A 15,260-nucleotide genomic window follows, 5' to 3' on the forward strand; every position below is an offset into this window, starting at 1 on the left:
TAAATGCTCTGCAAATAGAGAAATGATGCAAAGCACAAAACGATTCGAACCAAGAAAACATCTGCAAACGACAATGACTACAACAGAAGTGCTCCAAACCTGTAGGGGGCGCTGTGAGCAGAACAGCTCAATGCAGAGACACACAGGATGGAGAGAGAGACGGAGAACAGCTGACTGACAGTGTTTCAAACTACAGTGAGAACAAATTGAAGTTATAGTGTAGCGCGGTCATGTGACTTTTATTTGATTCTATTTGACAGTGGTCTGTTGTCTATAAACGCTGACCCCCACAGGTTTGGAGCACTTCCCCTGTAGTGACTGATTATGCAGCGTTTTTCATTTGCAGATGTTTTCTTGGTTTGCATAATTTCTTTATTTGCAGAGCATTTGATGATTATGCATGTGTTTTTGTTTCTTGCAGCACATTTTTTCATGTGCACCATGTTCCTCTTTTTGTACCTCATTTAGACTTGTGTTTGAGTTTGTGAATTTGCATTGTTTCTGTACTTGCTGCTGTTTTCTCTGAGATGCACTGTCTGTTGCAATGTGTTTGGCCCTTGTCAGCCACCGTAGTTTCCATCTTTTTCAAACATTTCAACAGCATTAGATAAAATGCAAGAACCTACATAAGTGAAAAGACATTCTCAGATTCTACTGTTTCCACCAGAAAAACGCAACCAAACAGAATTAATGACAGAAAGACTCAAAAAGATGCATGAAGACAGGATATTAAACCAAAGATCAGAGAATAATACTGTAACTGGACGACCTCTTCCACAACAACAGCTGAATCTACATGGATCCTAATATTCTACTAATAATAGGAATAAAAATTCTACTCTGATTAGACACTTCTGGTCAACTTAGTCTCACAGTTAATATTTTGACATTTTTACTCCAGTTTAACTCTACTTACTGTAAGTGATCAGGTCTTTACAAAGCACCGTGTGGAAAACTAGGCTGTGGATGAACTATAACTGTGGCCAAATATATCACGTCACCCTATGAATCATCATCATCAAACATTAATCACCTAAAAAAATGTACAAGGGACTTTTTCTGAAGAGGTTTATGGAAGAGGGTGGATGTTAACTCTGACACTGGTGAATACTGGGGCAGAACATTAAGGCGGATGGAGGGGAGTATAGATGGATTAGCTAATATGTAGTGGAATACATGTATATATTATATGTTTGATATATTGTATTTATATAAACTAATATAGTTGTGAGTTGTATGAAAGACATGATTGAGATAATCATATATAGTATGAATTATAAGGAAAATTGTGTATAAATATAAATTATAGCCAGTTATGATGTAGAATTACATAGATGATTATCATTACATTGATTGATTCAAACAAATATACTTGTCATATTAATATTGAATTTTGTGTTGTATTGTAATAAAGGGTTGGGATTAAATAAGTGTTACCTTCTTCCCATTTCTTTTTAGATGTGTAAATAATGCTAAAATTGTACTATTTCTTTTGTATAATAACATGTATTTCTTTTTTGGTTGTCTTATGTTGATTATTTGCTTCTGGGCATTTGTTTTCGTTGGTGGTTGTATTGTGATTTTTATATGTCTGTAATAAAACATTTAATCATTCATTTATATTATCAGTGATTGATAAGGAGATTAATCACAACCTTGCGAAATCTTCAAACTCCAACATACCAAGTTGGGAATTCTGGTTAAATCAAAGTTCATCATCACAAATGAAACTGCATTAAAACTGACTCATAACCCGACAGATCAATCCACATCAAAGTGTAAAGTAAGAAAACACCAGTGACTTACATCCACAAACTGAGGCTCAGTGTAGCTTCATACTTTATTTTTTTGGACTTGAAGGAAGACAGAAGTCTATGAAAAAGATAAACACACACAGTGTGAAAAGTCAAACAGTCCTGTCCTTTAAAACGATAAAAAGGCAGCAGAGCATGTGCTCGTCTCTGAGTCCGTGGTCAGCGCTCCATCATGTGACCTCAGCTGTCCATTCAGTCTCTGACACATCGGTTCATGGAGGCATTTGGTTCCAAACACCACCTCCTGAAATACAGACATCAGCTTCTTGTCGATTTGAGGCCAAAGAAAGGATGAAACACATATTTTGTCCACTTGAGGCTTCCGTAGTTGTAGTGCAGGTTTGATTCTGTTTGATTCAAAAAGACAAAGCTCGGCTGTGATTCTCTGCAGGATCCATCTGTCCTCGGTTTCTGTTCAGAGGATTCGACAGTGTCAGTGGTCAGGTGTTTCCTCATCGGCTCGGGTGGATGCTCAGAGGGGCGGGGTTTTGTGGAGGTGGGGTCCAGCTCCAAACCCGTCTGTGGAGGTCTGCAGACCTGCTGGTGTTCAGGTAGTCCTGGAAACGAGGGAGATGAGACAAAGGCTACGTTCAGATGGATCAGATGTTTCTGTGTGATGGGATACAAATGGATTTGTTTATTTAATTTAAGCAATAGGATATTTTAACCCAATCACATGTGATCTGGACTTTCTGACTTTCCACAGTTTCATCTGAAGTAAAAACCGTAGCTGTGGAAATTTTAATAAACAAGTTAAAAATCTGAGCCATTTTAACGTCTACCACCGACCAAAAAAATCTGCTGATCTAAAATTTTTAATACCTGTTGATCCACTAAACCTAGCAATACATGTAAATAACTGGTGTAAAATACAGTTTGTCATCTTTTCATGGTCATCAGATATGACCCATTTGGACGTTCAGAGGCTCTGTAGTGAACGTGAAAACACCGCCATCTTCTACAACTTTGATTCACCAGTAAAACCCATGGAGTTGGATCAGTGACAGAGGGTGTGATATTGTGTGTCGAAACATCAGGAAACTGACCACAAAACCATAATAATGGATCAATGACAGTAAATGAACATTGATCTCAAACCCTTGCTGCCTAAATTCATTTACAGTTATATATAAAAAAAATTATTTGTGTTGTTTCAGATATGCTCATCACTTACACCCCAGCAAGAACACACTGGTCAACGAGCAGTGGCAACTTACTCGTCCCTCACATCAGATCCAAGAAAGGGGAGGCAGCTTTTAGAGTATATGCCCCACAAACAAGGAACACCCTGCCTGATACAGTTAGATATGCCACATCAGTAGCCATTTTTAAAAACAGGTTAAAAACATATCTTTTTTCAACAGTGTTCTGTTGAGTTGTGTGTGTGTGTGTGTGTGTGTATGTATGTGTGTGGTTGTGCGGGTATGTGCATTTGTGTGAGTTTAAGTGTGTGTACATATGATTGTTTTCTTGCACTTGCACTCTCGTTTTTATGATTGTTTTTTTACTGCAGTTATGTTATATACCTGTTGTGAAGCACATTGAGTCTGCCTTGTGCATGAAATACGCTTTAGAAATAAAGTTGAATTGAATTGTTTCTGTTGATCAGATGTTAAATTAAATGGCAATTGTTAATTTTAATATATCACATACAGTAACTATGACACAAATGACTGACATCAGGAATAATTGGTATGTGTGTATATGTATAAATTATTTTATTGATGCTGTTGTTGATCAGTTCCTCCAACCATCTATGTGTAATTGTCAGTGTGTTTCTCTGTGTGTTATTGTATATCTGTATCCAATCTAAAAGACACAAAATTGATCCAAAAATCAGCAGAAAGTCATGAAATGAATAAAACCTTTACTGAAATAGATCCATGAGCATTAGGGGGCATAGGTCACCAGGTAACATATGTACATCCAGGGTTCTGAGCAGTATTGCATTAAAAAAACAGTGGATTACTGAGGCGAATTCACGAAAATCATCTACGAGATGTTAATCAGGATGCATGTAAACAGGAGTAATACTGAAGATTAATATTCATTTATTATGTAAACTATTTTGTGGTTATTTTGTTTGGAACTTTTTCTGTTGAGAATAAAAAATGAGGCCAAGTGGCTTCGGAGTGGTCATTTCCTCATGTGGCGGTGGCGGCGTCGGCGTCTACGCATGGCTGCAGCAGATCCCAGATGACAGGTGTATTGTTTCCCCAGAGCCAACGCTTCTTCTGAGACTCTTTAATTGACTTTGGTCTCAGTGATGTTACCGTTTTACGACCCCCCCACAGCCCTCTACACTTCCTCTTTAATCCCCCCCAGCCCTCCCCACCCCACCCCCTGCTTCCTAATAATGAAAACTGCTTACAGAGTAATTGGTCTCTGTGTAATCAAATAAACACATGAGAGCCCTGTGCGTCGGCGTTAACGATCAGTTCGTTAGGCAGAACATGGAGAGGATCTCAGGGGATTAATTGACCTTCAGATCAGTGGATTGGCTTTAATTAGTGAGGAGGAGCTGAACGTCTTCATGCTGCTGCGGTTCTTTGGGGGTTGTAGTTTTAACCCGGGGGGGGGGGGAGCAAAAAGTCAAGATTGCACAAAAAAGCACATGCTTGTGTTTTGTTTTACTCACGGTGTTTTCCTGGACGCTGGCGATGCCGTTGCTACATGTAATGCCACTGGCCCTCCACCCCCATCCCCATCCCAACCCCCCCAATGGCACCTGCAATGCAAACACAAACACAGGAGGCAATCAGGAACACAACACAACACAACACAACACAACACTGCAACTCTGATGCCTCCAGGTTGGTCTAAAATATTGAATCATCTGGTTTGGATCAATTAATTAAATGTGATTAACAGGTTTTTCTGATTCTTGATTCTTCGTCTCTAAACATAAACACCTGTATCGATGCATGTACCAGATGAGTCAAAGAAAAACCAAAAAACTCTACTTTAATAAGGCCGTGTCCATAATCTGGGGCTTAAATATCTATTTTTCTAAAATGTTTAATCATTTTTAAACCACTCACCGACACATATGCTTTAATAAAGTAGAGTTTGTCGTCTTTTCACAAATATTTTGTAGGTTCTATTTGTTCCTGCTCCATAGTGAACGTGTTTAGATCCAAACATTGTCACCTCTGATTCATCAGAGCGGACTCTTTTCCACCTCAGGAACTTTAACTTCACCCTGGATTCTGAAAAACCTCGGTGCATTTCCCCTGAAATGACCCTAAAAAAACTTCACCTCAACCCCAAACTTGCACTGGAAAACTTTCAGGTGGGGGGGGGACTTTTCAGATTCCCTAAAATACTCTGTCTCTGTGTGTCTGTGTGTGTTATTGTGTGTCTGTAAGTGTCAGCGTGTTTTAGTGAATGTCTGTGTGCATTATTGTGAGTATGTGTGTATTATTGTGAGTGTATGTGTATATATGTGTGTATTATTGTGAGTCTGTGTGTATTATTGTGAGTTTGTGTGTATTATTGTGAGCATGTGTGTATTATTGTGAGCCTGTGTGTATTATTGTGAGTCTGTGTGTATTATTGTGAGCATGTGTGTATTATTGTGAGCCTGTGTGTATTATTGTGAGTCTGTGTGTGTTATTGTGAGTCTATGTGTATGTATGTGTGTATTATTGTGAGTATGTATGTATTATTGTGAGTCTGTGTGTATTATTGTGAGTATGTATGTATTATTGTGAGTCTGTGTGTATGTATGTGTGTATTATTGTGAGTCTGAGTGTATTATTGTGAGTATGTATGTATTATTGTGAGTCTGTGTGTATGTATGTGTGTATTATTGTGAGTCTGAGTGTATTATTGTGAGTTTGTATGTCTTATTGTGAGTATGTGTGTATTATTGTGAGTATGTGTGTATGTATTATTGTGAGTCTGTGTGTATTATTGTGAGTCTGTGTGTATGTATGTGTGTATTATTGTGAGTCTGAGTGTATTATTGTGAGTTTGTATGTCTTATTGTGAGTATGTCTGTAATATTGTGAGTATGTGTATATGTATGTGTGTATTATTGTGAGTATGTGTGTATTATTGTGAGTTTGTATGTCTTATTGTGAGTATGTGTGTATTATTGTGAATCTGTGTGTATTATTGTGAGTCTAAGTGTATTATTGTGAGTATGTGTGTATTATTGTGAGTCTGTGTGTATTATTGTGAGTCTGTGTGTACGTATGTGTGTATTATTGTGAGTATGTGTGTATTATTGTGAGTTTGTATGTCTTATTGTGAGTATGTGTGTATTATTGTGAATCTGTGTGTATTATTGTGAGTCTAAGTGTACTATTGTGAGTATGTGTGTATTATTGTGAGTCTGTGTGTACGTATGTGTGTATTATTGTGAGTCTGTGTGCATTATTGTGAGTCTGTGTGTATTATTGTGAGTCTGAGTGTATTATTGTGAGCATGTGTGTATTTTTGTGAGTATGTGTGTATTATTGTGAGTTTGTGTGTATTATTGTGAGTCTAAGTGTATTATTGTGAGTATGTGTGTATTATTGTGAGCATGTGTGTCTTATTGTGAGCATGTGTGTCTTATTGTGAGTATGTGTGTCTTATTGTGAGTCTAAGTGTATTATTGTGAGTATGTGTGTATTATTGTGAGTCTAAGTGTATTATTGTGAGTATGTGTGTATTATTGTGAGTTTGTGTGTATTATTGTGAGTCTGTGTGTATTATTGTGAGTTTGTGTGTATTATTGTGAGTTTGTGTGTATTATTGTGAGTCTGAGTGTATTATTGTGAGTATGTGTGTATTATTGTGAGTCTGTGTGTATTATTATGAGTATGTGTGTATTATTGTGAGTTTGTGTGTATTATTGTGAGTCTTTGTGTATTATTGTGAGTCTGTGTATATCACTGTATGTCACTGTGTGTCTGTATGTGTCAGTGTTTTATTGCATGTCAGTGTGTGTCTGTATTGCTGTACGTCTGTGTGTATTATTGAGAGTCTGTGTGTTATTGTGTGTCCTTGTGTATGCATCGTCCCACCAGGCGGTCTGATTCCCATGTGCGTCTGTCCGTCCATGACGAAGCCTCCCATTGGCTGACCATCTGGGCCGTACGGTCCTGCTTGGCTCACTGCGGACACGGGGGGAGATTACTCATTTTAATTATCTGGCTGCCTGCCGTCCCACAGTGATGACATCATCAGTCGCAGACTCGTGCTGCGAGGCGACGATGGAGAAGCAGCAGCTGAAGGTTTGAGGATCAGACTCAATTTGTTTTTGGAACTGGATTCTTCTGGATCAGATCAGGATGTTCTGATACATGTGACCCTTGGCTCATCAGTCACTACATAATTGCTCTGATTGGTCGAGCCTTTGTCACATGACCCTTTCCAGAAGACAACTTATATTGTAGATAACTTGATCCCAATTTTGTTGATTTTTTTCCTTCATGTTATTTCAGTTTTGCTCATTTTGTGAATTGTTTTATTCATTTTTGTTCTTTTTTTATTTGTTTTGTTCATTTTTGTTCATCTTATTGATTATTGTTTTTCATTTTATTTTGTTTGTATTTACTAAGTTGATCATTTTGTTCTTTGTTTATTCATTTTATTGACTATTTTCTTAATTTTGGTTTATTTTGTTGACTGTTTCTTCAGTTTTTTCTCATTTCTTCCATTAATTGTTCTTTTCTAATTGTTATCTTCATTTTGTTGAGAATTTTCCTCATTTTATTCTTTTCGCCAATTTGTTTTAATTTTTTTGTTTTACTTTGTTGATCATTTTCTTCACTTTTTGCTCATTTCATTCATTATTTTGTTCATTATATCTCATTTTTGTTTACTTTGATGATTGTTTTCTTAAGTTCTGGTCAGTTTGATTAATTTATTGCTTATTTTGTTGTTCATTTTTCTGGCTTTTACAACAGCATTTAATTAACACTGAAAATTAAATATGTTCTAATACTTTAATATTTGACTTCTCTTGGTGTTATCGTCATGTTTTCCTCTGTATATGTTTGCGTTGTTTATTTCATGTTTTATTTAGATTTTTGCAGGAGATGACGGGGGTTGGGGCCTCATTAATCTGTAATGAGATGTTATTAAGTGAAATCCTCTCGGGGAAATTTACTGGAGAAACTTACATCTCCAGAGGAAGTAAGGGGACTGTTTTCCCCCTCAACAGTCCCATTCCCAGGACTGGAAACTTTAACAGTTTCTCATCACTGTCAGTTTGTCATTCTTCAGTGTATCGAAGCCTTTGTGTGGAAGTCAGCCCTGGGGTTAATGCTAACAAAGCTCCAGGGCCAAAAGGCTAGCGCTACTTTAGCCTCACTTTAGCCAGGGCTTCTATTTGTTTTAATCCCGGGTTAAAATGTTCAATGGAGTGGTCAGTCAAAGCGATTAGCATCTTTGTCTGGTTCTAATCCTGCCGGGGTTTAGAGGCCATTCAGTCCTGGAGTCTAAGCCTCTCTGTTCGCTTTAACTCAACGAGGAGCCAAAAGAACAGAACAGTCAGAATTTTCACGTGTTCACGGTGAAACTTGGCCTGATGTGGTTCAGGACTAAAAATGATCTGAATGGTACCTGCATTTAAAGGTTATTTCACGAGTAAAACATCTGCATGTTGGCCCTGAATATAAATAAAAGTTGTTCACAGATGACAAATTTGAGTCCACCAACTGGATTTATACCATCTGGTCTGGTCTTGGTCATGATGAGGTCTTGGTGTTGTTGATTTTGGTGTTGTTGATCTTGGTATTGTTGGTCTTGGGGTTGTTAGTCTTGGTGTTGTTCATCTTGGCGTTGTTGATCTTGGCGTTGGTGGTCTTAGCGTAGATGGTCTTGATGTTGTTGATCTTGGTGTTGTTGATCTTGACATTGTTGATCTTGGCGTCGTTAGTCTTGGTCTTGTTGATCTTGGTGTTGTTAATCTTGGTCTTGGTGTTGTTGATCTTGGTGTTGTTGGTCTTGAAGTTGTTGATCTTGGTGTAGTTGGTCTTAGTGTTGTTAGTCTTGGTGTTGTTGACACTGGCATTGTAGATCTTATTGTTTTTGGTCTTAGCGTAGATGGTCTTGGCGTTGTTAGTTTTGGTCTTGGCGTTGTTAGTGTTGGTGTTGTTAGTCTTGGTCTTGTTGGTCTTGGTGTTGTTAGTTTTGGTCTTGGCGTTGTTGGTCTTGGTGTTGTTAGTCTCAGTCCTGGTGTTGTTGGTCTTGGTGGTGTTGGTCTTGACGTTGACATTTTTTTTCTGTTTAACTGTTTCTTAAATTTTTGTTAATTTTATTATTTTCTTTGTAGTTTTGTTCATTCTGTTGAGTATTTTCCTTATTTATATTCACTTTTGTTTATTTTGGTGATTACTTTGTTTGTGTTGTTGATTATTTTGCTCTTTTTGTTTGTTTCTACATTTTTTTCCTCATTTTGTTCATTATTTTATGTGTAGCATTGCTCTTTTGTTGAGTATTTTCTTCATTTTTTTATTCCATGATTTTTTTCCTTCATATTGTTGATTACTTTGTTTTTGTTAATGGTGTGTTTATTTTGTCAACTTCCCTCATATTTGTTCTTTTTGTTGATTATTTTCCTTTTTTTTACTGGTTTGTTCATTTTTCTTGACTTTCTTTGTTTTCTTTTCTTTTATCTTTTATTTTATGGATTATTTTCTTCTTCTTGTAAGTTGTTTCTGCATTTTTTGCTCATTTTGTTCCATATTTTCATCATCATATTCATTTTTCTTCAGTTTCGAGGATTATTTTGTCACTATTTGTTAATTTTGTTGATCTTCTACTTAGGTTGTCTTTGGTTTTTTGGTTTTTCAATGTTATGTTCACAACCTGATCAGAAAAACTAAATAAATATAGCTCCAAATACGTGTCAGTGATGGTTAAATGGTGAAATACTGGATGAACTAACGCATAAAACTCCATAAAAATGAAACCTACCTGCTCTGTTGGACTGATCAATCATGGGCTGAACAATCCGCCGTCTCGCATTAATGAACCTGGAAAAAAAAAATAGACTGAGCTTTAGAGACAAAAGAAGAAACAACAACCAAAACAGACACAGTGACAAATGAGGCCTTGTCAGTAGGAAATGAGTCCAACGTCTGTCCTCTGTGCAGACGCTGTGAGACATTGAACGCATCACGACACACACAAAGCGTCACATAAACTCTGATGCATCGGTCTGGTTTCATCCTATGATGTAAAGAATGTAATAAAACAATAATAAAAATAATTCGAGCCCAGTCTTCAAGTGTCAAACACCTGGAAGTAAAAGTAGTAAATACAGTAAAATTAAGTTTAATAATGAGTCATCCTGTAAAGAGCTCAATTAGACAATAATGAAAATGATTTAGACCAAATAATAATTTTAGAGTCTAAAACATCCCATCACAAGATAATGTGCGATGTTTATTGATGATTATCTTATTCCTTTTATTGATAATTGTGTTTAATTTGTTCATTTAATTTATTGAGTATTTTCTTCAATTTTGTTTAGTTTTATTCATTATTTTTTTCATTTTTGTTCTTTTTGTTGATTGCATTGTTCACTTTGTTGATTATTTTGTTCTTCTTTGTTAATTGTGTGCATTATTTTGTTAATTTCTTGTTCTTTTTTGTCAGTGTTGTTGAATATATGCTTCATATTTATGCGTTCGTTAATTGTGTTTCTTCAATTAATTTCAGTTTGATTCTTTTGATTGGTTAATTTGTTGGTTTTATTTAATTTTTGTTTGCTTTGTTGATCATTTGGTTCATTTTATTCATTATTTTCTTCATTTCTGTTCTTTTTGTTACTCATTATGTTAATCTTTGTTCATTATTTTGTTCGTCTTTTGTCCATTTTGTGTTAATTTTGTTCTCAATTGTTCTTTTTTTGCTTACATTTGTTAAATAGATGCATCATGTTTATTTATTTTGTTGATTTTTATCCATTTTGTTTAATTTTTGTTGGTTATTTTGCTGATTTTATTTAATTTTACTTTGTTCATCATTTTGTTCGCTTTTGTTAATTTTTCTGCAGTCTTTATATTTACAGATTTACTTCAATAATTATACAACTCACACTTTATCCACTTGGAAACTAAAAAAAGGATCTGTGTAGGATACGTAAATTATGGAATAATTCAATAGGATTAGTTTTCCTTCCAACATCCTGTGGGGCGTAACCGTGAGGGGTGGGGCTTCAGCTCTTTGCCACCTTAACTCCTCTAAATAAACCACCTTAAAGGAGCATAAAAACCTGTTTTTGAAGTTGAGGGAGCTTTTTACATTTTTCCGTTTCAACATTTTCTAATGCAAGACTTTAAAATGCACATAAAATATGTTTATGTGGAAACATTTTATTGTTTTTCCACAGAGAATAAAGAGGTTAATCAGCAGGTTAATGTGTTTGCTAACTCTGTGAAACAGAACTGAACTCTGCCGGCTTCAGGGTGGGGTCGGGGGGGGGGGTTGCATGCATACATGTCCCCTTCTAAGTACACTCTTGAAAGCCATCATCCTGGTATGTGTGACCTCTGACCTGGCACCTCCCGTGACCCCTCCCCATCTCCTTTTTAACTCCCCGTTGTCCCCCTGCCGCCTCCAGATCTGGTCTTCCTCAGCTAAAAGCCTGGTATAACGCTGGGCGACCCCTCCTGACCCACCCCCGAGTGAAAGCTCTGTGGTTTCCCACTTGATTTATGTCCCCGACAAACACCACCCCACCTCTGCAGCCTGGGGAGGGACGGGTCCATTTCAACTTGTTCGGAAAAGAAGAAGAAGAAGGAGGAGGAGGGGGGGGGGGGGGGTCTGAAAAAAAGGGGGGGGGGACGACCCAGTTTCACATTCAGGAAAACAAAAGCCACAGAGGTCTTTTCAGGGAGTAAAAAAGGCAAGTGGAGGAGGACGAGGAGGAGGATGAAGGGTAAAGGAGTTCTGATGGAGCTTTAACTGTGTCTCTGCCTGCTTTTTCAGATCAGAACTCGACTTTCTCAGCTTCGAGAAAAATATTTATCTGGTCGGTGTCAGTCAACGCCGATATCGATGGGGCGTTCACTGTGAAGCGATAACACCGGAGGAATTTCAGGGTTTCATAAAGTAAAGTCTGGAAGAACAACATGAACTAGGAATCCTTCTCAGAAAGAAGAAAAATAGAAGTGAAGCTACAGCACAAGAGACGCATTTAATATTTTCACCTCACATATGGTGTGAATTTACTGTAAAAAAAATCACATGAAGGGTTTTTTTTAAAACACATAATTCATGTTCATAAATGATCAAAATACTGCAATGTTGAAAAAATCATCTTAAAGTATCCCCAAAAGTGTGGATTCTGTTACTGAATTGACATTCTTTACAATTAAACTCCACTTAGATTAAAATACGCCTCGGGTCGACTCAGTTTCATCAGTAATGTCAGAGACGAGACGCTTCACTGGAGAACCACTTCCTGTGTCAGTGTCACATGGTGTATCAATGTCCCACCCCTTTAGCAAACTATCCAGTCCCATTCATCCAAATGGGAAAAGTGAGTGTGATTTACAGACATCGACCAATTCATAATGCACTTTTTGGATTTCAATATCTTGTTTTACTCTATTTTAATTGTAATGTTAATTTTAATGTATATTTTAATATAATTAATCTCTTTCCTTTATTCTGTGAATGCATTTTAAAATCATGTTTTATCTAACGTCTTTTTTTCCCTTTTTTGATTTTAATGTAATTTCAATGTTTTACTTTTTTTTTCTTTCTCTTCTATGATTTTTTTTTGCCTTTGTAAAGCACTTTGAGTTGCCCTCTGTATGAACAGTGCTATACAAATTAACTTGCCTTCATTCAATCCAAGTTAAAAATAGACCCATTTCTCAGAAGCGGAACAATATGACATTAAATTGATGTTTCCCAAACATATGGCCAGGTCATTGTTGTAAATGAGAAGTGGTTCTCAATTAACCTACCTGGTAAAATGAAAGTTAAACAAATAAATAAATAAATGGATCTGGTCAAAATGGACTTTGTTTGAGGTCTGTCTTTCAGCAACGAACACTCATGAGATCTTATTGCACAAATCTCATCTAAAGGAGATAAGTACGGAGCAGGAAACTAAAGCAAATTTGAACTATGATAAAATAATATTAGTTATCCGTAAATAATGCCATATTTGTCTAGTGTTATTTTATTTAGACTTCATTAACTGACCATCATCCACCCATGGGACACTCTCAACTATTCTGACCATGACCACTTCCTGTTAAGAAACCAGAAGTGAAACTTTTCTGTCATTGTTGAAGCATACAGTGAAATATGTTTGTAAATGGAGGACCTCAGTTTCATTACAGAATCAAAGTTAAAAGAAGGCACCACAAAAAAGGAAATTTATCTGAATGAGTGAACTTTATATCATTAGAGAAGAAAATCACACGCAAATCCATAAGTATTTGGACAGTGACACATACCGTGTAATGTTACTCAAGAATTTGGTTTGACATTAAGAATGGGCTGTCTCTTAAAAATTGATGATGTACTGTTGCTTGATACTGTTAATATTCTTTATTTTATGCATAATTAGAATTTGTCTGTATCTGATCTTATTAATATAATCATTCTTTTGTGTAAATATCATATTCATTGCAGTAAATGGAAAAATTCTAACCCCTCTTTTAACTGGTTAATAAATGATTTCAAACAGTTTTTATCATCTCTTCAGAAAACTATGTAAGTCTCATAAATTAGCCAAAAAAATTACATGGTGAAATTAAGCAACATTTGTTGTTTTGACTTTTTTACTCCTTTTACTTTCTTTGCACCAACGATTTTTTATATTATACTAATTTTACAGCTCCCTTTTTTTTCTGTTTTATTTCTTTCATATGTTGACTTGTCACAGATGTTGTGTTATTTTACATGCTCCTTTTTTTTAATCTGTTTCCTGTCATTATTGAAATGTCCTCTAGAAGAGTTTGTATATTGTATTGTATGTTCTACCTTCCAGTTATGTTTCCTCTGTTCACCACCAAAGTAGATATATTAGAATCATTTAGGAAATACAACCATTTTTAACAGTCCCTCCATTTTCAGTGACTCAGAAGTAATTGGACTAAGATCATTATAAATATGGGGATTGACTTTGATAGATGGATAAAAATCATTTGCAGTCAAGGAAACCATGGACGTCACAAAATACTGAGTTTTTCAGTTGAATTTTGGTTGAATGATATCTATCCTTCGCTTGGGATTGAATCCTGTTTGGACCTCATATTGAGAATTCAACAGCTACCAAATGTAAATTCAACATCTGGAATTGCCTCCAGACCTTTCAACTGCTTCATCTGAAATAAAATAATCAGGATCAGGACACGAAGATGATTCAGTCATTGTACTTGTACTTAGATATTAGCCTGAGAAAATGGAAGGGCTATGTTTAAAATGGTTGTAATTCCATCCATCCTTCCATCCATCCATCCATCCATCCATCCATCCCAGATCCACTGTGGTGTTTGAACAGATGCAACTTTACTAAATATGTGTCACTGTCCAAATACTCCTGGACCTGACTGTAAACATGTCATTGTTCCATTTCATTGAATCGAGTGCACACAGATCCATACACCACTGCTGGTCATATAAAGTTACCCCCATATAAGAGCAACCTCCACATTCAGACCCTTTAACCCCAGAGCCTCGTCTTTCACTGTGAGCGGTTCTCCAAAGGACTGCAGACAATGGGATGGTTATGGTTTGGTTTAGACATAAAAACAGTCTGTCTAGGGTTAGAAAAAGGTCGGGTGAAGAAATAAAACAAGACAAAGAGAGAAAACATGGTATGGACGCCGTCACTCATTAAAGGTCTCATTCATTCACATTATCACGTTTAGTTCTTCTCATTTAACCCTTAAAGATTATAAGTATTTATTTGGCAACTTCAAAATAAATATTTCTCTACGTTTCATCTTTCCTAAGTTATTTATCACTATTATTGTTTTATCCTCTGTTTTTGAGTTAAAATAAGGTATTTTCCTATATTTAATTCACTGATCATGTAGATGTTCATGAAACCTCAAAGTTAATTTGAAGGTTATTATATCAAAACTGAAGAACAAGTAACTTTTTCAGCAAAATATATCATTAACTGAATATAAAACAGGTGTCTCCATCCACTGTCATTTATCAAACTACAAGGGTTTTACTAATGAATCTATGCTGTAGAGGTTAATGTTCACTGCTCAGCCTCTGAATGTCCAAATGGGTTAAATGTGACCATGAACAGATGAAAATCTGCATTTTACACCATGTATTAATAGGATTAGTGGATCAACAGTAGATGCATTTGGTCGACGGTGGATGTTTAGGTCTCTGAGTATTCAATGACTGATTTATTACTAACATTTTATATTGATTAGGACTGAAAATTCCTCATTGATTGGCCTGTTATTCCCGTTAGTGGAACATTAGGGTCCATGGAAACACAGCTAATGCTTTACTTAT

General features: G+C 36.2%; 1 protein-coding gene across 1 annotated transcript in view; it reads right to left on the bottom strand.

Annotated features, from left to right (window-relative positions):
* Window positions 1-1,821: 1,821 nt before the first annotated feature.
* The window catches only part of meis1a (Meis homeobox 1 a), a 60,389-nt gene continuing 46,950 nt past the window's right edge, over window positions 1,822-15,260 (bottom strand). The window contains exons 10-13 of the mRNA XM_030163417.1: window positions 9,729-9,787; window positions 6,830-6,919; window positions 4,453-4,542; window positions 1,822-2,371 (exon numbers count right to left, since the gene is read on the bottom strand). Coding sequence (XP_030019277.1) covers window positions 4,484-4,542; window positions 6,830-6,919; window positions 9,729-9,787 — 208 coding nt within the window. The 3' untranslated portion in view covers window positions 1,822-2,371; window positions 4,453-4,483. The remainder of the gene's footprint in view (window positions 2,372-4,452; window positions 4,543-6,829; window positions 6,920-9,728; window positions 9,788-15,260) is intronic.

The sequence above is a fragment of the Sphaeramia orbicularis genome, chromosome 1 (genome assembly GCF_902148855.1).
Source record: "Sphaeramia orbicularis chromosome 1, fSphaOr1.1, whole genome shotgun sequence".
Classification (NCBI taxonomy): Eukaryota; Metazoa; Chordata; class Actinopteri; order Kurtiformes; family Apogonidae; genus Sphaeramia; species Sphaeramia orbicularis.